This window comes from Excalfactoria chinensis, chromosome 10 (genome assembly GCF_039878825.1).
Source record: "Excalfactoria chinensis isolate bCotChi1 chromosome 10, bCotChi1.hap2, whole genome shotgun sequence".
Classification (NCBI taxonomy): Eukaryota; Metazoa; Chordata; class Aves; order Galliformes; family Phasianidae; genus Excalfactoria; species Excalfactoria chinensis.
The window spans coordinates 12,083,467-12,106,228 of NC_092834.1; the positions used below are offsets into that span (position 1 = coordinate 12,083,467).

Sequence of the window (22,762 nt, forward strand, 5' to 3'; positions counted from 1 at the left end):
CCTAGGGTGCTCTTTCAACTTGCTAAAACAGCAGAAAACAGCGTTGAGGAGAAAAAGCAGAGTTTTCTGCTGGGTTAGTCAGCTGAATAGACTTACAGGAAATTAGACAAATTTCATAACCAGTGCAAGATTTTAGAACTGTATGAGTGAAGTCTTTTTTTTTTTGCTATCCAGTCATCAAGTTTACTCAGCCCAAATCATAAAACCACATCCCAATATTTGAGATGAAAAATGAGTTATCTTTAAACTTATCCTAACAGGAGAAGTTACCAGTATGGAACTATTCCCCTAGAAATATACACTCAGGATGATTACAGACAGCTTTCTTCATTTGCGCTTTTCAGTGCTACTCAGATCAGCACGATGCTGGAATAAAAGGTAGATTTTGAGTCTGAAAAATAGTTAAGACAAGCCTCAGACTCAGGCAGAAATTCCTGTTCTATATAAGTAAAGCGGGCCATAACAAAATGTTTGCTTAGATGGGCTTCTATAGTAAAATTACTCTAAGTTCTCAACATTTGTGATGAAATTAAAAATATAACAGTTGATACAAAGCATTTATTAATACAATTTTAACAATGAGAAAAAATAACTTACAGTGTAGGCTGCTGACTGGCCAGTAGCTGAACTTCCAGAGGTAGTAAGTCTGGTATTCAGCTCTTCTGCAAGATGAGTCTGTATATCACAACTGTTCTGTGGTAGAGGTATTTGAGGGTTCTCATTGCTATACAATGTTGCCTCATCTTCAGTTATAATTTCCCAACTCTTTAAAAAGAAACAAAGAAAAAATATTTTAAAATAAGTAGTTTTAAGTTACAAATACTTAGAGTAACCTTTCTGACTGGAGCTGAAAGCCTACGTGAATTCCAGAAAGATTTACATATGCTTTTTTACCTCAGGAGAATCTCTGCTGTCTAGATTTTCTGTATCTTCTGATATCTGCCGACGATGAGTGAACGCATGCTGGGCCTCCAACTGCATGTTACCAATATCTGCTACAGCTACATTGTCCCTATTGAAAAAGAAAAACATCACCTATATTACAGTCACGTTTTATCTTCCAACAGCAAAAAATACACCTTACGGTTGTTCTGGATGGAGAAAGTGAGGCAGTCGCAAGCTGTACAATTAATGGGAACTGCTTTTTTTCATTTCAAAAGGAAGCATCAGTAAAATTAAATAACCAGACAGCATTTTAATTATTGTGTTTATAATTCACATGCTAAGGGACAAAATTTGTAGTCCATTAAAAAAAAAAAAAAAAAAAAAAAAAAAACCACACACATCAAAACAGTAAGGTAAATATACAGTCACTGCTGGGAAGGAAGAATCAGTCTTAGAGATAAAAAATAATCTATAACTAAAAGCAGTTTCAATTTGAACATAAGCTTCCAGAGAGTAGGAAGGATGTTTTGTAGTTAAATGGACCACTAGTCAATGACCAAGACGTATGGGCTTGAATGTTCAGATGTGGGAAGGTCTCAGATCTAACTCTCAAGGCGTGGATTTTCTAGTTCTCCCTGCTTTCAGTGCAACTAGAGAAAATTGAAAACTAATATAAGGCTCGAATCTTCAGGACAAAAGACATACTGAGCAGTTGGTCTTTTCCACTGTGTTCTTCTGAATTCATGATTGACATAATAGGTCCTGCCAAGGATGTCTTGTCTTTCTTCCCAGCCTGAAGGCAGTGGAGGAGATTCCTGCTGCTGCTGCTGGGGCTGGTTAGAAGCATCCGGTTGGTCCAATAAAATCCACCCAGGCTAAGAGACACAATATTAACTATTTTTAACTTGCATTATCAAAGTGAAAAAGTATCCCAAATCATCACATTTTTAAGGTGCAGTCCTACTATATCTGAAAGCACTAAGATTGGCTCCCAGTTTTGTTGCTGTATTTCTTAAGAAACGAGAGGACAGACTTCTGCATGAATCACTTCACTCTCAAACTCAAGTTCTTCAAAATTAATAACTAAAAGATATATGGAAATATGGCAATGCAGTATAAGAACAAAACTGAAGTCTAATGTACATTTTCCTTTCTATTGAAAAAAGAACAATACACTCCTTCAGACAGAAAAACTGTTTTACACTGACTCACGGCTGTACAGCAAGACAAAAGCAATCAGATCTAACTGGCTTGTTTCTAAAAATAATTTTAGCGATTTCTGACATTCATTTCATGGTTACTGCCCTTAGTAGCTGTTTGCTAAGTTTCTCAGCAAAAAAGTATATATTTTCCCACCTCCAATTCCTCGGCCTGCTCTGTGGTTTCTTCTTCAGATCCATTGGTTTTAGGCAAGTAAGTCATCTTTAATCTAAGGTGACCTTTAACTCTTGATTTATGGCTGTAGAGGAGAAAAAGCGTTCTTACAGTGCACTTGTGGAGTTGTTACAAAATTCAAAGCTAAGTAAGTCCAGCTGGAGGATTATTTTGAAGTCTCTCCTCAGAAACTTGACTTCTTAGAGTCTGAATTAACCAAGTTCTAAAATGGTATCAGGTTTAAGACTCATGAACATACCCCGAAATGCTAAGAACCTAAAATCAAGTATGTAAAATTCTTCAAATTGCCTTTTCAGCTAACAATGTGGCTGAGAAAGCTCTATATAACCCATAACTAAAAAGCAATATCTGAAAAAACATTGACATGCATTTTATAAATTTTATCTCCATTGCTCTACATTGCTGATCCAGGTTAAAAAATCTACATTTCAAAAACTCTTATGAAATGTGTAACACTAAAATCAATACTGAAGTGTTACGTACTTTATAATTGCTTGTTTTCTTAACAGGACTTCTTAAATGTGAGCAGCTTTTCAGTTTTAGCTTCGTTATGTAATTAAAGTCATATGAAACAGCTTATGAGAAACAGGCAAACAACAGACATCTTCTAAAGGAAGGGAGGAAACAATTTCCATTTGAAGAAGAATTTAAACAAATGCTGACTTTAGCAGAACCGCAAATATTTTGCTCCATTGAAATTCAAGTTTCTGTGATGAAAACGTGAAAACGCAGACAATACTTATATACATACAACTATTTATATAATTGAATTGTTTGGATACGAAAGTTAGAATTTTTACATGGTATTTACTGACCTTCTTGGGTGAAGAACAAAATCCCTAAAGGTGTATGGTCTCTCCATACTTGGATGTTCTGTCTGGAATAAGAGAAGTTTTTTCAAGAAGTTTCTATCATTGAACATTTGTTGCTTAGGAAAACTATCAGAAATTGTAGATCAGTTTTTTAACGTCCATGTAACTTCTTAAACTTGAATAACATGTTCAGTTAAAGCTCTGGCAATCAAAGCCAACTTTTATCGTAGGAATAAAGTTAATTCCCCAGTTCAAGGGAAGAAAAAAGAACAATGAACCTTTTCAGTGTGTAAAATATATATACACACACATTACAGTTTCTAAAGCACAGGCATAGGGAAAAGTGACTGTTTAGCCTGAAATCAGTCACTTCTCAATTCAGGCATTCAAAAGATCTGCCATAATTATTTTTTTTCCCCTGCTTTGGTATTTTTCAAATATTCTTATGCAGAACTGATATGAAAAGCTTTAGGATTTGGCAGAAATGAAAATCTTTACAAAACCACAGAGGAATCCACTCCTGAGAACATTTCTTCTGATTCCTGAAAGTGAATTTGCTCAACAGAAAGAAGCACAGAAATTAAACAGATACAATTTTATAAATATATATCCTGGGTACAGGTACAGAAATATACGTGAAGGACAACTACAGAAAAAAATATACTAATAATATACTTATTTTTTCTGGTTAACAAATATTTACCATCCAGCTGCTGTTCTGCAATTCCTACAAAAACAGTTCATTTCTTACAGTACTGTGTGTTTAGGAACATTTGGAAATCCCTATTTCAAGTCAAAATGAATTTTGCTTACTCAGCTGTTTGTGAATTCTGGGATCTAACTCTAGGCACTTGTTAATATATCCTAACCATTTCCAAAAGTACTGCACGAGAGACAAAAAAACTGCACTTGTTTGTAGAATTTTTAATTAAGAAAAAAATGCCAGATGATGCAATTCCACAATGGGATTTGCAAAAAAAAAAAAAAAAGTCAAAAAAATGTCAATATTTCATTGGGAAGAAGCCCAAAATTCCAGGATATAAGGTTAGCCGCTATTACATTAAAAAGCTTATATATATATATATATATATATATATATATATATATATATATATATATATATATGTATGTATGTATGTATGTATGTATGTATATTTTAACAGGCTTCTGTCTTTGTCATGGAAGAATGGCATCTTTCATGGCAATTTAAGGAAAATCAATTTTCCTGAATATCTCCTGCACTGAATCTCAGAAAGAAAAATGCTATTTTATATACCAGACATTTTGGTGTAAGTATTAAAATAAATACTTCTCTGAAAGTAAAATGGAATTCAAACTGTCTTCTTATTTTTTTTTCCTTTAATCCCTGCTCGATGTAACACAGTAAAATGCTGCAGAATCACATGAAGGGAAAAAAAAGAAAAAGGAGCAAATATATGCTTTGTAATCATGCCTCTTATTTTTTCAAAATCAAGAAGTGCCTTGGATTCAATGCCAGGTTAGCCTTTGATTAATTAATTTTGGTTTTGGAATGACAAAATTAGTATCTGTTCCCTACCTTACTGTAGTTAACCTCTTAATGTGCCCATGACTACCAGCCCTTCTTAGTTATGAGCAGTCTGCTTTCACACAGTATCAAGGAAGACAGGACAAGACCCAAAACTACATGCAATAATAAATTTATAATATAAAACTGACTTCATGTATCCAAAACTAATCTTATCAAAGATACATTTACTTTTGTAAAATGAAAGTTTGTTGTTAACAACAACAAAAAATCCACTTATGCTTGGGCCAATGAAGCACAGTAGATTTATATGGCAAAAACAAGTAATCAGGAACCACAAAAATGGAAACAAAGGGGACAGGGAGATGCTGACCTTTGAGGAAGGTAAGAAAATGAATGTGAAAATACCCAAGTGAGACTATATAGTTCTGGCTAAAGGTAATGCACCAACATCCCCAGAAGACTGTGATGCTGCTGCCCAGCTTCCCAGTAGGCAGGGAGAGACAGCTTTCTCTGGAGGGACATCACAGCTACTCACCCCCGAGCACGGTGCTGTGACCTCACATCCTGCCTACAGCGGGAGGCAGGACAGGTCTGTGACTACTCTGACCTTGGGTCTTGCCTGGACGAAGGGAGGAAACTGCTCTTGGAAAGGTTTTGCCACAGTTATTATCCTGTCTTTAAATCAGCTGCTGATAAAACTGTTAGTACTCTAACATTTGGAAATCCCAAAATGGAAAAAAAAAAAAAAAAAAAAAAAAAGGAAAGGCTTACTTAGTTGCTTACTTAGTTGAGCATTCTTGGTGATCTTCCCTAAAAGTTAACAATGTGCTTTGCAACAGGAATGCAAAAATGCACAGATGTACAGAACAAGTCCAGTTCTGTTTTCCACTTATTTTCTTGTGCATTTGTTTGTGGGAATAAGAACTAATAGAAGGAAATGTATGTAACATTCAAAGCAACAAAGAAAGACTTCAAACAAAATATTAAGAAATATGACAATTGTTATAATCTCTTCTTGTCTTTAAGACAGCTTAAAATGTTTCCCTTTTTATTTCTGAAAAAGCTACAAGCAATTCTAGCTCTCATAGCAGCAGCAATCAGTATCTACATACATGTTGAACTATATTGTTTTGATAAACACCAGCAGTAAACAAAAACATAACAGGAAAATTCAACCAGGTCATCGATATGGTTTACTTCCTTAGGTGACTAAAACAGTTCTTTACGGAATCCCTTTTCATGTTGTTAATAGAAAACAAAAGATCAAAATACCAACCGGTAACTGATAAAGGGGAATATCCACTTGCCCAAGGAAATCATCTCGAGTCTAGAAAATACACAAACAAAAAGCACAAAAAACGTAAATTCACAATGTTTTAGAAACAGTGCTTTAAACCCCTGATAACACAGTAAAGCCTTTTAAGATCTTCAAGATAGAGCTGAAGCACAGACAAGGAAACTTTCCGCACAGAGCAAGTTCCAACTGACTTGGTACCTGAGTCTTGGACAGCCTTGTCTTCCTCAAAACAAATGACATTGGACAGTGCTATGGGATTTCTTAATTATTTAAAATCACATGGACTACTGATAAGCAAACAGAAGGGAGTTGTTCAGTCAGGACTGTCAGCATCTCCAATAGAAACACTGTCTTGAAGGGCAGAAAGTAAAGAAGCTTCCATTAGCTATTCCAGTAAAACAGTTGTCATGATATATGCTTAAACAACTAAACATTTATCACGAAATAACACAGAATTATTTACAGACCCTTCTGCTAGGAATGCGTGAAATTGGTATGAACTTAAGCAGAATGTCTAACATAAGCATCTACTAAATTATTTTTCACTTCAAAATAATACAGCTAACTGTCAAAAGTAAGAGGAAGTAAGAGGAAGTTTCATCTGTGATAAGTGCTTTGGAACTTGCAGCAATTCCAGCTGTCCCGAGCCTGCCAGCAGGAGCCTGAAATACAGCATCTGCCTTATCCCATCCGACATGCCTCTTGACATCTGAAAGTGCACTAAAATTCATTATATCTATGAAAAATGCCATTGCTCTACACTCACCACAGAGTTTAGCTTAGCATGAAAAATCTGCAGGAGCCTATCCTGACTTAGGATGCCTTTTCAGATGCCCTGATTATAACCAGACTATGAATACAGCTTCACCACCTCTCCACAGCCTATTCTTTAGCCTAATTTAGGCACGGACAACACCACATGAAATTATTCTATGCTTTACTGGTGATCACTGGTTTTTTACTCCTACAGAAATGAGGATTTTTAGTGGGTCACTTGAACAGTGCCCAACAGTCATGCCAGCAGTACCAGTACTTCACTTGACATCCCACTGGATTACAGAAGCATGGGCTGAGTTGTTTCAAGTCCACTTATGATTTGAAATCTTCACAAACCTTCACGTGGGCAAGGAAACGTATCGCATGGGCCATTTAACCCAAATACACACCACTGCCTGTGTGCTAAAATCAAAAGAGAGTGAAATAATTCACATTTTTGAAGTCTCTGTATAGACAGACTAGCAATTGTGGAAGTCCTCCACGCTGCAGCCTGCGCAGCCCCTGGATGTTTCATCTTCCTGACTTGTGTTTTAAACAGCTAACAGAAGTTTCAGCGGCTGCTCTTTCCTAAAAATTTGTTGATGCACCACAAGCTTTTATTCAAATTTACAATCTAAGGACTTCTATGGTCTTCTCCCATAACTTTCCATTACCAGCTTCCATATTTCATTGAAATACATTCCTTTCACCTCAAGGCAAAGCTGTGCATTTCACCTTTCTTCTAGCATGGCTATATTTTTAGTTTTCCAGGTGCTAAAATTCCCACTCAATCCTACTCGGTCTTTTTTGTCTTACTGACAGCATTCTCCATTTGAACACCTCTGACTGTAAAGGATACAGGCCTTTCCTCAAGCAGATATTTCTCCCTCAGTAATCCTGGATCCTTTTTTCTCTATGCCTGTCATCCCAGGTTTGCCCATTTCGTCTTTGAATTGTAGATATATATGGAAAAAGTGCCTCACATATGTATCAGTTAATTGACAACGCTAACTTAAACTCTACTTTTTATACCTTCAAAAAACACAATGTGTAACTGGACTGCAGAGCTTATCACATAGTAATGAGCTAAAAAAGTACAGATACATAACCTTACATTAAATTTATAGCATGTGTGTCTTCTGTTCAGATTCCAAGGAAAAAAAGCTACTCACAAGTAAATCCAAACAAAAACATTTCCGCCTTCCCCCCCAAAAAAAATGCCACCACTTTTTTCTAGCTCTCAAACTGGTCTGGGATAGAAAGCTACAACAGGTTTTCATAACGGAAGAGTCTGAAGGTTCCCTGACCTAGTAAAGGAAAACTTTCTGTATTATTAGAGACCACAAGCTTTTGGAAAAAATATGGCTATCATTTCTGCCTATGAGGTTCTTTTTAAAATGGCACAGCACATACCTTAGCCACGTTAAAAGGCTTACTATTTGTAAAGTTCTTGGCAATCCTCAAGTGGAACATGCCTTTCAAATAAATTACTGGAATGTGGGACAAATGTCTGCTGCGTTTTCGAAAACCTCAGAACATTGTGTTTGTTACCAGCGTAATTTTAGTACGAGCTCCTGTTATTCACTTTATTATTCTGCTGGCTGTCCTGCTATTTTTAGTAGAGCTAGCCTCGATAACCAACCTTTAACAGTACTTTCTCCTCCAGCCAGCGAGTAAAATCCTCCAGCCGAGATTTTTGTTGACCTCCAAACTACTAATACATAGATCAGATAGCAGAAATGCTGCTTAGCAGTGTGCCTCACTCTGACAAGCTGACTAACTGCCTTCAAAGAAGTGCCAAAGAAGCTCTGAAACAGACTTCGCACACATTAACAATTAAATGCCAGTGGAGCTGAAACTGTTTGCATCTCTGTTTCATGACAGCAGGCATCCCAGTTCCTTTAGCAAAGACAAGTAGGTCAGTTGTTCTTGTCAACTTGTAACTACTTGACAGCCCGAGAAGTCAAACTTTCTGCTTGCCAAACCATAAGTGCATAAACCTTTATTAATGATATAGTACACTAACAAAGAGGCCTTTTATTTTACTGATTCAGTGGTTTAGTCTATAGAAGGTTATTAAAAACACGCGAGGACAGACAGCTGCTGTATCCAACACGTTTAAAGAACTCCAGTGCAATGCAAAAGTGAGTGCTCAGAAGGGTACAAACACTGAAAAAGTAATCCAGACATACCTGAATTCCAAAACTCATTCTCATCTAATTTATAAATGTATGCCTAATAAGCTTTAGCAGTTATGAATAAACCACTAAAAGACACGCTTATCTGAGTATAACAGCGTCATCACACTGAGTCATACATTAAAGAGCAGTGCTTGGAACACCACCCAAAATTTATCAAGTTTGAGTAGATAAAACTGACTTTAATGCCTTTCTTAATTGTTGGATTAATCACAGTACCACTTCTAATGGCTCTTGCACAGATGTTCAAAGAACATATTCTCTCTACCATAATCTCTTTTGTGACTACGTTTTTTTGTTCTTAGTGCATAAAGTGGATCCTAAGTACATTCTCAGTCCTTTTCTGAACAGCCAGCTGGTTGTACATGAGGCTGGTCTTCAGGCACAATTCAACAGCTGTACAGGAAAAGGAGAGAGCATACAGCTCTTATTCGATGGAATATAAAGTATTGATTCAAACTGGAAAAACAAACAGTGATCCAGACTATCACTGCTTAAGAAAACAAGGGTTCAATAGATCTCTTATAAAAAGAACATTCTTCTTGCTTAAACACCCAAACACCAATGTTAGTTACAAGCTTGATGAGAATGAAAAAAAAAAATATCCAGCCCAACCCAAACAAAACTTCCCTGGGCTATACTAACCATTTCAAGTGTTTTTCTTTTTGTGCTGCACTGAGTATATTATTTGGCATTCTAAAACCCTAAATCAGGAGAATTGAGCTTTTTTTCCTTCCACAAAACACTGCCAGCACACACTATTCATCGCAGGAAAACAGCAAAATTGAATTATCATGTTAAGATCTTACCAAGTTCGTGGATTCTAAATGCAGCGTTTTTCCTAACATGCAAAGCCATAAATACCTTGTTGCACAGAGTCATTACAATCTCAGACTCTTGCATTTTTTTTTTTCGTGTCAACAGTAAATGGTGAATGGATTTATTTTTTTTTATATGAAATGCAAGCATTTCTTTTTAATTGGCATTAACAAACAAATACAATCAACAGTTACTGAGATAAAAGTGGAGAAAACAACTATGTTAGAGAGATGGCTATTACACAACATAAGCTCCTGCAGGACCAACAGCCTGGCTGGCTGCTTCCAGAGGAAGGTGTCAGCATAACATGCCTCAGCAGTTTTACCATCTGTTTCACAGACAGGATTCAGAAATGACACGAGTTATTTTCACTAATTCCCCCTCACTTCTAAAGATATTTTCAGAAAATTCCTGCTCTACAAAGACCAGAGCAAAAATATCATGTTTCTTCTTTTATACCTTATACTTTTTACATAGAACTGGTATGTTATGGGTAGATACATTTAAAGTCCATATTTAACCTGCAGTGATTTTAAAATATCAATCCCATATTACTCCATTTACTATTTGCTACTTGAACTTACACATTCGTTAACAAAGCAATATAAGATAGGTTTGGGTTTTTTGGCATTTGAGATCTCATTTTCACATAGGTCACAGGATGATAATTTGTTGTCTCATACAACCCAAGTATACTTACGTACAAGAGAGAACAAGTCAAAAGTTAGTAAAGGGTATGTTTTATTCATCAGGAATTTGAGTTCTCTTGATTTTATAGGCAGATGTGCCAAATAAGCTACTATATAAAAAGCAGGAGTATTAGGTTTTATAAAAAGTCACGAGCCAATTCAAATTTGGCCTCCTCTGTTAAACTAGTCAACACTTCCAAAATTATATTATGAAAAAATAATAATCAGAAAACTGTACCAAATATTTGCTTAGTTACTACTTTGATAAGCTGCTTCCAATATCAAGACAGTTAACTCTATAATAGCATAAAAAAAACATAAAACTTTTGAATCTATTTGTGGGAGCTTTTGTGCCCAGTCTTACGACTTCAGTTAAGGTTTGAGAAACAAACTCTTGTAGTAACAATTCCAGCTGCACTCTTTTTTTACCTTGACTAATTAACACCATGAAGGTTAGAACACAAAAAATGTAAAACCCTATCAAATGTTTAAATGCACAAGTAATTTTCTCCCTGAGAAACAGATCAAACCAGATATGACAGATGTTAACGCACTCATCCAAGGGACTTAATACACAGTCAGTTTTTTCTTTTTCTTTCTTTTTTTTCTTTTTTTTTTTTTTTTTTTACTGAGAGAGTGAAATAGAAAGAAAATAAAACCGTTAATTTGGCTCCAAGATGGCAACAGTCAATCGGAGCATCTGCATCACAGTCTCACTCCTGGGAAGTTTATTAGGTGCAGTACAGCACCACACAGATACACAGATACACTTGCTATGTGCAGGTTATTAAACCAACATGCATGAACTCACCACGGATGCCTCAATCTCTATAACAGAAAGCAACGACTACACAGATAACCCACCAGCAATTCTTCCTACTAGATCAGCGTGACAACTTTCTTTAGATAAGCTCAACATTTCTTACTAACGTTACTCAATGCTTCCCACAATAACGTTGTTTTAAATAACCTATAATTTGCCAGATGATACCTACTCCAGATCTATTCATCTTCAGTTAAATGTTTGTTCCAAATTGAACTTTATTAATAATATCACAATGAACAACAAGCAGCTAAGGTAGAATTCTTTTTAAAAGTACTGTTCTTAGTAAGTTCTGGAACTTTTCTCTCTTTTGAAATCCCCCGTGCTTTCATGTCACTGAACAAGGCCTTCTCCCTTACACCACAAAAATCACACACTGCCAGAGAAGCCAGATAGGTCCAGCAAAACGTTCAGTTTCTTCCCATACTCCTCTTCCTCAGTAGCTGCAGTGCTCCATTTATATTTTAACATCACAGAATGTCAGGGATTGGAAGGGACCTCAAAAGATCATATAGCTCAATCCCCCTGCTGGGGCTGGAACAATATGTTCTATCTTCAATGACTCTGATTAAAGCTTGCATATGATTTCAGCCAGAGACTTGCAGATGTCATTAAATTGTTTGCTTATGATAGACTGAAAGCAGCCCTAGGTCTTAGTAATTGTATCCATCTGTAGACTTTTCAGTTTACCTTAAACTGCCATGATGCAAAGACACTGAGTGAGTGATCTATTAAAACAGAGATGATTGTAGATCCATAAACTAGCACTGAAATAAGCTACAAACATTTTGCTGGCTGTGTTCCCAAAGCAGCAAGTTCTGTTCGTCACATGGAGGGATGAAGAAAGTTCATTTGAAACAGAGACACTTCACAGAAATGCAGGGCAGTCCCCTTCAGACAAGGGTAGAATACAAGTTGTAAGCCAGTGACTTACTTGAGAATACCACTCCGTTCTGCTTGCTTGCTCAACCTGTGAATATCATCCACTTCTAAAAAACACGTGTTGGAATGCACCAAAAAACTCAGCCTAGGCTGAAGGGAGAACTGTAAAGCATTTCTACCATTTGAGCCTAGGTGGCTGCAAGGGCTGGGCAGGCGTGAGACAACCTAACCATCGGGTCAGTGTTCTACATAACCTTGTATCCTTTCCCTGCTGTGGCAAAGAACAGATGCTAAGGAGATGATAGAAGCAATAGTTAATAGCACAACCTCCAGTATATCCTCCATATTACAATTAACTACTGTTAGTGACTTTTTTCCTCTGTCTAAAATGCAATACACTTTGACAGACTGAAAAACTTACAGAGCCTCTTTTTGAAATCCATTTCTATTTTGGTACCCACAGCTTCGTGCAACAGCAACACAATAGAGAATACATCTGTGATACAAGAGTAAGTTCTGTTTACATTCTCCTCCCTTGAACTGTAATTTTACAGAACACCCTTTATATCACTCTCCCCTCCTTCCCTCTCCAAGCTGAAAAGCTCTCGGTCTCCTCGCATAGAACTTATCCCAATCTTGTGACCTCTGACTGTATTTTCCCAGCAATTTTATGGATGTTTTCTGAAAGGGGATGACCAGAAATAAGCACATCACATGTGGGTTTGTACAACACCATTATGGCATTTTCAATTTTGTTACTTCGTTACTTATTTATTACTTTATTATATCCCAATATTTTATTTGCTTTGTAACTGTCAACCAGATTAGAGTTTAACTCTAATCAGTAAGCCACTCACCATGACAGAATATTTCTTGACCAGTATGGGTGCCCGTTAGCATGCATGCATCATCAGCTATTTTCCCAATGCCAATTTTCCCTTGGTATTCATCAACAGTGATTTTTTAATCACCCATTCTATCCATCTAGTCACTCACTGCCACAGAATTGTTTGCAACTTCAGAGCTGACAATTCAATTCTCACTTCTATTTCTTGTCTTTTAATTAGCAATTAATGTTATCAATGAATAAATATTTTCCACACCTGTGCCCTGAGATCACTTATCAAGAACTTCTGCTGGGTGTTCTTGTCAAATATTTTTACAATTTAAGAGTCCTGTATAAAGCAGTAGCTTGTAATCCCCCTCTTCTTTCCCCTTCAGTCATTCGAAAACACTGGCAATACTACCTGCCACCCTCCTCCAGAAAGACATCCTAAGTACATCAAAAAATATTTCATTTTATCAGTATTTCAGCAACCCAGGCTTCTTGACAGTTCTTCAGAGAATACCCAGAGGTACATTCAGCTCTGCTGTCTTATCTTACAGGGCTTACAAAGGCATATATATATATATACACACATATATATATAATATATATATATTTAAAATCTCCATAAATAAAATAAAAAGCATCACAGCAATGATCACAGTCTTGTACCTGAAAGCATCTGAGTTATTTGGCTAATCAGAACTGAAGGAAACAACGTCTCCACCTTGCCTTGGAAGCAAGTTTTACTTCATAACGTTCTTAATGTTTACTAAGCCTCAGAGATGCAGGAAAAATAGCCGTTGCCTATATTAAAGAAACCAAACCATCAATTTTACCCACTCTCCTGTGGTAGATCAAAAGGACCATGAGTCAGCCTGAAGGCAGGGTAATTAAAAACGTATATAGTTTTAGTCTCCCCTTTTGTTGGAATATGAAAAACCAACCCACATTCAGTTCAACTGCAGGCTATAAACAGAATGAGGCTAATTATAATTAGTGCGGAGCACAAAAATTACTTTTTAATATATACATGTAACTTTTGCTGCTGACTAAAAAGCTTCAATATAAAGGGCTAGTGAAGTATTCTGCTGCAGTCAAAACAGTGTCTGTTACAGCATGACCATAACCTGAATGTTACTGGTTCATTACTGCCAAATGCAACTCGGACTCTCCTTGACTGACCTGATACACCATAACATAGCAACAGGCAATAGACAGCCCTGTAACACGAGCCTTCAGGACATGCAATACTGAACAATATGAACACTACTAGGTGACGAGGTTATCATAACATCATAAATAATATAGAGATGTCAAATCTGTGATTTGCCCTTTACCACCTCTTGCTTCATCTGACCCTTTTTCACCTCACTTCTTTGCACAAATCTGAAACACAGACAACATCCATGCAGCCCCTCTGTTTAACACACCAAGATGGAGACAGCTGGAAACAAGCCACAGTTGTCTTCCCCTTTCTCATCACACTTCCCTTTTTATTCAATGAAGCATAAAAAAGCCTTTGATATGGTCCCACATGACATCTTTATCTCTACATTGATGAGAGATTTATTTGATGGATGGACTACCTAGGAGATAAGGAATTGGCTGACAGCTGAGGTCAATATCTCAACATCCAGGTGAAGGTGTAGGTCAGCCCATCAGGAGTCCATTTGGAGAGTGGTACCATTTAACATCTTTATTGACAGACAACAGGGTTGAGTGCAGTGTCATCAAGCTTGTGGATGGCACCAACCTCAGTTGTGAAGCTGATACAGTAGATGGAAGAGATGCTAGCCAGAGGGACCTGGACAGCCTAGAGAAGTGGGGCCACCTGAATCTCATCAAGTTCAACAAGGCCAAGGGCATGGTACTGCATCTGCAGTATAAGCACAGACTGGGGGTTTAATGCATTGAGAGCAGCCCTGTGGAGAAGAACCTGGAGGTACAGGAGGATAAAAAAACTGGACATGAGCTAGAAGTGCATGCACACAGCCCAGAAAGCCAACCATATCCTGAACTGCATCAAAAAAACGAATGGATAGGCAAGCAAGGGACATGACTTCTACCCTGCTCTTGGGAAGCTCTATCTGGAGCACTGTGTTCAGGCCTGGAGCCCTCAAAACAAGAAAGACACGGAGCTGTTGGTGTGGGTACAAAGAGCTGAGAAAATGCTGAGTGCTGCAGTTGTTCAGTCTGGAGAAGGCTCTGTGGAGACTTTTCAGCAGCCTTTTGATACTTAAAGGGAGTTAAGAAAGATGGAGAGACTTCTTAAGAAGAGCCTGTAGTGACAGGACAAAGTAATGGCTTTAAACTCAAAAAGGGTAAATTTAGATGAGCTATAAGGAAGAAGCTCTTCACTATAAGAGTCATGAGACACTGAGATGGGTTGTGGAAAAGCTGTGAATGCTCCATCCCTGAGAGTATCCAAGGGTAGGTTAGACCTGGCTTTGGGCAACTTGATCTAGCAAAAGATTATCTTTAGCGTCCCTTCCAACCCAAACCATCCTCTATTTTTGCAAACTCAGCACAACCTTGTGATACAACTTTAACTGTGGGAATGAAGATCTTCCACAGACATGCTTTGGTCCCCTCAGCACATACAGGTCAGCTGGAGAGACTATCAGCAAAGAGGGACACCCTCACACACAAACTCCTCCCATTATTTCTCCAAGATTTAGATTACCAAGCTGGTCGATAGTAATTAACACTTTTCATGCTATTATTACTGAAAGAGTCAAACAACATGCTCTTTTAAAAGTGCAAAATGTAGTTTCACAACATGAGAAAAATAGCTTAAGAGTTCCAACTTCTGTGTTTTTTCTTCCTCCCCTAAATTGACAGCATACACCACCTCTGAAGATTTTTCTTCAATGTGCATTTCACACAACAAGGACAAAACTTCAGCAAAACTACTTGCAAGCGAGAAAGGAAGACAATACAATGCTTCTGTTAAGGGTATAAGAAACTACTATAAAGGCATACATATTTGCAAGCTGATTTATTGATTACATCTTCTAACCAGCAGTGATGGTGCCTTTGAAGGAATTGTTAATGTCAACAGGGATACCTAACATAAGGTATATATGTATTGGAAAATAATATTAAAAACAAAGTCAAGGACAACCTTCAGTGATTAAGCTGTGTACTCATATACCTCTTCCTCCTGCTCGTACAAATGAAATTCCATTATCTACTGCAGAATCTATTCAACATATTTCCAGTAAAGACCAGCAGTGGCACGCACACCATCATCATTCCCCATATTTTTAAATTTAATTAAAAATAATCCAAGGCCAGTTGTCACAGAAATTGGGTTTTGATTTTTATTTATTTAAGTCAGCCTTTAACAAGCTGTTGATTATAGAAAGCACGAAACCTGATACTAGGTGGCTGAGGGCTAGTAGCTAGGCACATAAGAAAAGAATGCATAGAGCTCTCACTGCTTCAGACTCCGCAGTCTCTGACCATAGCACTGATTTGATTTCATGACTGCTCTGTACAGATAGCTGACATTACTAAACGCTACTCCAGTATCAACTTGTTAAATTTGAACTCGGACTCAGCGTATCAATATACTAGGCCAGACTAACTGGAGTCAAGAGAAATATTTTGGGAGTTGTTTATTTTTAAATGAGTCACAACACACCATGATAATTAATTGGACTGTATAATTAAATGATTGCCATAGAATCCATTACATTTTTCAAATATAAAATTATTCCTCTAATATACTCTACTGAACTGCTGAACTGCCATGAAGTCAACTACAGCTTTTGCTTGGTTTGGTGGGGGGGCTTTTATATTTGATAACACGCTTGATAGGATATTGTATACAAAGATCTCAGAAGTGATATGGCTCTGTGCCTTTCAGAAGAATATAGAGGAAAACACACTAATATAAAGCCCCTCTTATCCAGTTTTCTGACATTAAAAATCCCTTTAATTAGTGGGCATGGTACAAATTATATAGTTGACAAAAGTCAAATATCTGCAAATACACAACAGGTACAAAACTGCCGCTATTTGGGATTCAGATTCTTCATATATAAAGTACTTTAAAAAGTGAAATCTGGCCTGGATTTCCTGACAATCCACTCTGAACACCATTTCCAAGAACCAAAACCAACTATCAGTTCAGTGACGTTCTCCAGAAACACTGACAAAATCATCCTGAACTTGCACGTTATCTAAACTAAATGTAGTAAAATTCATTCAATATTTAAATATATTTTACACATTAATTGACATTAAACACAGAAGCCGGCAGTGAAAAGTACTTGAAATGCATGACTCAAAGAAAACAGTGAAGAAGAAAAAACAAGTTAGGAATAACTAGATCCAGACTACTTAAAATGCCATAATCTGTTTGTGCTTATTGTGGAATTTGCCATCAGCTTTACAGGGCGACTTTGGGATGAGGAATCAATGAAGTACATGGTGATTTCCAGTGATCCACTGTGAACTTCATAATGAAGCTTAAAATGGGACCAGGAGTTTTACAAGAAAGTATCTGACTTTTTAGGGAAAAAACAAATTTATAAAAATAAAAAATAGTAAAAAAAAAAAGTGGGGAATCACCAGGCACTAACCAAAGGCAACGGCAATAAAAATCACAGGAAATTATCTTACAGGTAATAATATTACTAGTTCCTTACTGAACTGTCAGATCTTTGGCCTAAAACCCATTGCTTCAACAAGCAATATAAGACCACGGTAATTTAAATTAATGGACAGTGAGGTCTTAAAACATGAAATAACTTTTGTAAGTATTATTGCTCTTTCTCCAGAGCTCACAATTAAAAACAGTAAGTAATACTCAGTTTGTTCAAGTTTCCACAACCTCACTATAACAAGTTCTAGTATTCACATTTCATATGGTTTATGCTTTACTAACAACACAAAATGCTTCAAGAGTTAATAAGATCAAACCCTCCTGAAATTCAGCTAGATGTAAGCTTCATTACCAAACAATATATTTAATACAAACCTCCTAGAGCCAAGTACTATAATTTGGACAGCAATGTTGTTGGGAGAGAGATTAAGTTACAGTGTGCTGCTCAGACTGAAGAAGTGGTTGGAAGGGGGGGGAAAAAAAGGAAAGGAAACTGAAAATTCCTGTGGTTCAGGGTGTATACAGAAACAAATGGTATTTACAGTTTCTCTGTTCAAATATAACTTATCTTTAATCTCACATATCGTAAACCATACTGAGAATAAAGCCTATATGAAATAAACCTGAAAGCCTTCTTTATAGTAATTTATTCATTTTTGCCAACTTTATATGCAATGTTAATCATTACTATAATTGAGCTAGAAAGTTACGTATTTAAAACTTTACAAAACTGAAGTTTAGTTATTTAGACATTGAAGTTATTTAAACAAGAAAATCCCTTTGGGTTCATGTAAGCAGGAAATAATTGTTTATAATATATTAAATACAGATATTTCCCTATATGACAAATTCACCAAAAACAGTACCATATTTTAAGAATCAAACCTAAAAAAAAACAAGTGTTGTGGATAATATAAAAATTAACCTTCCCAATGATGACAGTTTGACAACATTAGGAAATTCTGAAATAGCTGTGTTTAAAGTCTTGATTACAAATGTTATTAGTTAAAATTTATAATTTAATTTCAGCTGCAGAACACTCATTTTTCTATAAGTCAGAACACTCACCTTATGGGGCCTCCACAAAGAAGTGCTAGATATTTCCCTTTTAGAGGTTCCATATCTTTTCTTAACACCACTTGTTTTTCCTTCGTTCCCAGGTTTGAACTGTATGTGCAACTGAGACGTCCTTGCATTATGACACTTGTATTTAAGACTGGATAAACAGCAAGAAACTTTCTGACGCGATCCTTCCAACGAAACACTTCTTTGCAAAACATGGTGGGCTTTGCTCATCTGTGCATTCGGTCTTTCCAGTTCGTTTATATTCATCTGGTATTCTGAATCTATTTTTGAGGGTAAACATGCAGATGTGCTGCGTGCCAGTTTTAAAGGAGGGTATTTTGTAGTGGAGTTCAGATTTAACTCTTGACTGCAACAGCCATTAACCATTTCACTGCTTGATGCAAATGCTCTTGGAGTCAGATGGACTGAAATACATGAGAAGCTGTCAGCTATTTCTTCACGAGCTGCCTGCTCAGAACAGTTCAAAATTCGACTTTTGTCCCGTAACGATGTATGCAAGTAAAGTTGTCTTATGTCTCTAGCTTCACCAGACGCACAAACTGTTTTAGACAGTCGAAGTCCATTGACTGCTGTTGAAAGGAATCCCTTAGAAACAGTCTGGTCTTCCTTGTGTGCCAGCTCACTAGGAGAAATAATTAGTTTATGTGATGTTTGATAGGCACCTCTATGTGGCATTTGACCTGAGGTTACTGGAGAAGCTGGAGGAGTACTGGAAGGGCTTCTGGGGAAAATTACCAATGATGAACACCGCCGCAGTGGAACTTTTGTTTTCTTCCTCACTGACAAAGCTTCTTGGTCAAAAGCAGGATTAATTCTACACACTTCTATTTCCTCCTGAGATGAATTGTTTCTGTATGGACCGTATTTGTTTGCAGTGTTTCCATAGGAAGAATCACTGTGTACAACACCACAACAGAAAGAACCATCGCTTGTGGAGAGAGTGCCGCTGCTGCTGTCACTGATGACGCTGTTACTATATGAACCTCCATCACTCGTGGTACTTGCACATGATCCATAGTCACTGCCAGCACTGCTGAAGGACCCATTGTCACTGGCTGCAATACTGTTAAGACTGCCGATGCACACAGCAGTATTGCTCAGATGGCTATCGTTAGCTTGATGATCAACCACAGTTCTGATGCCACAATTTCCTTCATTACAAATACTGATGAATGAAGCATCTTCGCCAGCAGCTGCAGCATCACCAGACCGAAAACATTCATTATGCCTTCTAGACTGCAGAGAAATGTGCAGAGACGTGCTCTTTTTTTTTTGCAGTGAAGAAATAGCTGCATTTCCCTCTTGATTAATTACTTGCTGCATTACAGGTGCACAAGCAACTTGTCTAGAAGCCAGCTTCATTTGCATACCATTAGGTTCAGAATTCTGTGCCTTTTTGAAGTACATTTGATTGTTACTATCCAAAACATCTTCGGAGGTTTCCGATAACAGATCTGTGTTTCTTCTTTGGGTTGCAAAATGCAATCTTAACCGTCGTGCCATTTGTTCTTATTTCCATGCATATTAGCAAATTAAAACCACAAAGATCCTTCAGCAGAAAGTTTACAGGCAGCTGCACAGAACCTGGAGCTAGTGCATCACAACAGTAAAAGCCCATAAAAGAAGTTGCAAGCTTTGTCCTAATTTCTACAGGATAGCAGTGTTAAGAAAAAAGATATTGTACCTCTTGAAATCAGTCAGCCATTTGTTGAAGTGCAGTTTCTAGATCGTCTTTGATTGCTCGCAGTCAGAAAGCATTCATTTATAAAGCACTTACATTCCAGCGACCTCAGCTGCAACGTACTGACAAACACTATCAACCTTGTTTCGATTATACCTTCTGTAATTTGCATATATGAATATAATAATAACCTCTCAGCACTTCCAAGTTTAAAACAGCAGCTTCTGCTGCAGCTGCACTAGCTGAGTCAATGTGTCCGTACTTTCCCCAGCAGCGTATGACTACTAATATTTTTACCCATAGGTTTAGAATTACAGGAAGTTGGTAGGAATGAAATCCCATATAATTGAGTATCAAGTCTAGGATTGAATTTCCAAATAGTAGCCATGCTAGCAAACTGCTGAGGTCTGACTTATGCATAAACCAGCAAAATAACCCTTCTCCTTAAAAAAGTTTTTCTAGGCTATTTAAACAAAACTTGAAAGAAACCTGGCATTACCTAACAATCTGCATTCTGTTTAACCAATCACTCTTTGCAAAGATTTCCACGCAGTGAAAAGATCTCCTACCAATTAGTTAATGTTTTTTAGTGAGACGCCTCTAAACTCAAAGTGCAACAAGATATTCTGATTAATAATTCAGTGCTTACATCCAGACTGCCATGTTAAATAATATATTTCAACCTTTCCAAATTACAGCTTGTTGAAGGTAGAAAGAAACAAAATATTCTTACAGTGCAAAGCAAACTACCATCTTGTTTGCTGGAAGCCCAGAATAAGCGGACATTCATTACAGTTCGATATGGCATGCAAATGTATGCCCAGCTACATAAACTACAGAACACTGAGAGAATTATGCACAACGATAAATACGGTCACTGAGCACAATTACAGAAGAAAGCTATCTGGAATAAATATATAAAAGCTGTCTTCTACATTCATAGTTAACTACTAAGTTGGTTTTATTTCAGTAAACTGATCAAAATGAAGAGCATAGAAAGTAACTAATACACTGTCATCTCCTGAAAGAATAACAGGACTGAGAGTTCTTACAAACATTTCGCTGTCTCATCATCTGGTAAGGTCCTTTGCTGGCATCTAGTGGGACTTCTGAAAAAAGGCAATCTTGCCTTTCAATATTTCTTTTTCTGTGTTTTTTTTTTTTCCCTTTTCTTTCTTTGAAACATATTTGATACGAATGTACTTATGAATACAGAAGCCATATGTACAGTATAAATACATACATACAGTACAAAAAGCTACCAGACTAGCATGAAATTACTTAGTGCTGCTGAAAAAGTGCAAACAGAGGAGAACACTAGGCCATTTATACTTTTATAGGTCACACTACTAGAGTTTTTTCTGCTCCATATTTATTTAACCTTTGCTGTATTTTAAGCTAGAAGGTAATAAAATTAACATTTAAACCTCCTTCCCAAATAAGAGCCAAGAATCCAATTCACAGTACTCTATTTGCAAGCAACAAATTTGTTTTCTAATTATACTCCAGGGCTTACTTAAACTCCATTACCTGAATTCCATGATTAGAATGCAGCAGTAAATGAATACTACCTTATTCATAAAAGCCAACAAATACAATAGTTCATCTATTCCATTATGCTTCACCAGCTGGATTTCTTCTAATGTTACATGTTGAAGCAGGAAGAAAAGTAAAATACCATAAAAGCTTTTTTGGTCACGGTTTTAAAAGAGTTACAGTTGAACTACAAGCAATATATTTTAAAAAGCACACACCCTTCACCATGCGAATGAAGAGGAAACAATGCAGTTCTTCAAGAATCTATCTGTCCCAACAATACACCTATCAGCAGCACAGTTCATAACGTATTAGTTTCATATGCAACAAAAACCTGCAACAATTTTACTGGACATACTCTTGTCAGTAAAAGTTAGTCATTAAGACGTATTGGTGATAAAACCAGTCCTGCAGGACTTCCAATTTATGCCAAACTTTGAAGAGGAATTTTGAACCAAGTTTTCAGGAAAGCAACATTACTTAAAAACAAGAAGAAATTTCAAGCTTTCGATTTCTCTTCAGAATTTAATGGGAATCAAAACACATGGGACAGAACTCTACAAAGATGAAGACAGTCCCACAACTGTAAGAGAATTCAGCAGGCAGAACAAACAATGACTGACTGATATACAAGCCCACTATAATCACCTCAGATGAAACACCTTCTGAGCACAGCTGCATGCATATCCTTGTGAAAGAGCACGAGGCACCCATGATTTTTGACACGAGAAGACAACAGAAGTGAGCAAGACTGTCAATGTCCCAAGAATCACAGCTATAGTAATGATCTGACCAACTGAAGTAGTTCAAGACACGTGGGATGGAAATTCAGTGTTCACTTAAGAGAAAGAAAGCTATATAGAAATAGGAAAACGGCCTTTTCCACTGAATAAGGAAATGGGAACGATGTAAAAAAATGTTATCACAGAACTACACAGTGAGTGATTAGGTC

At 36.9% G+C, this 22,762-nt stretch overlaps 1 protein-coding gene across 5 annotated transcripts in view; it reads right to left on the minus strand.

Annotated features, from left to right (window-relative positions):
• NEDD4 (NEDD4 E3 ubiquitin protein ligase) overlaps positions 1-22,762 on the minus strand; it is a 49,931-nt gene that overhangs the window by 17,409 nt on the left and 9,760 nt on the right. For 2 of the 5 annotated variants that reach the window (XM_072345609.1, XM_072345608.1), the window contains 6 exons: positions 5,879-5,929; positions 3,096-3,157; positions 2,242-2,344; positions 1,591-1,760; positions 895-1,012; positions 598-765 (listed from right to left, as the gene is read on the minus strand). In XM_072345609.1, coding sequence (XP_072201710.1) covers positions 598-765; positions 895-1,012; positions 1,591-1,760; positions 2,242-2,344; positions 3,096-3,142 — 606 coding nt within the window. In that variant the 5' untranslated portion in view covers positions 3,143-3,157; positions 5,879-5,929. Of the gene's footprint in view, positions 1-597; positions 766-894; positions 1,013-1,590; positions 1,761-2,241; positions 2,345-3,095; positions 3,158-5,122; positions 5,133-5,799; positions 5,853-5,878; positions 5,930-18,575; positions 20,097-22,762 lie in introns of those variants that run through there. The other 3 variants (XM_072345605.1, XM_072345604.1, XM_072345606.1) reach the window with 3 other exon arrangements.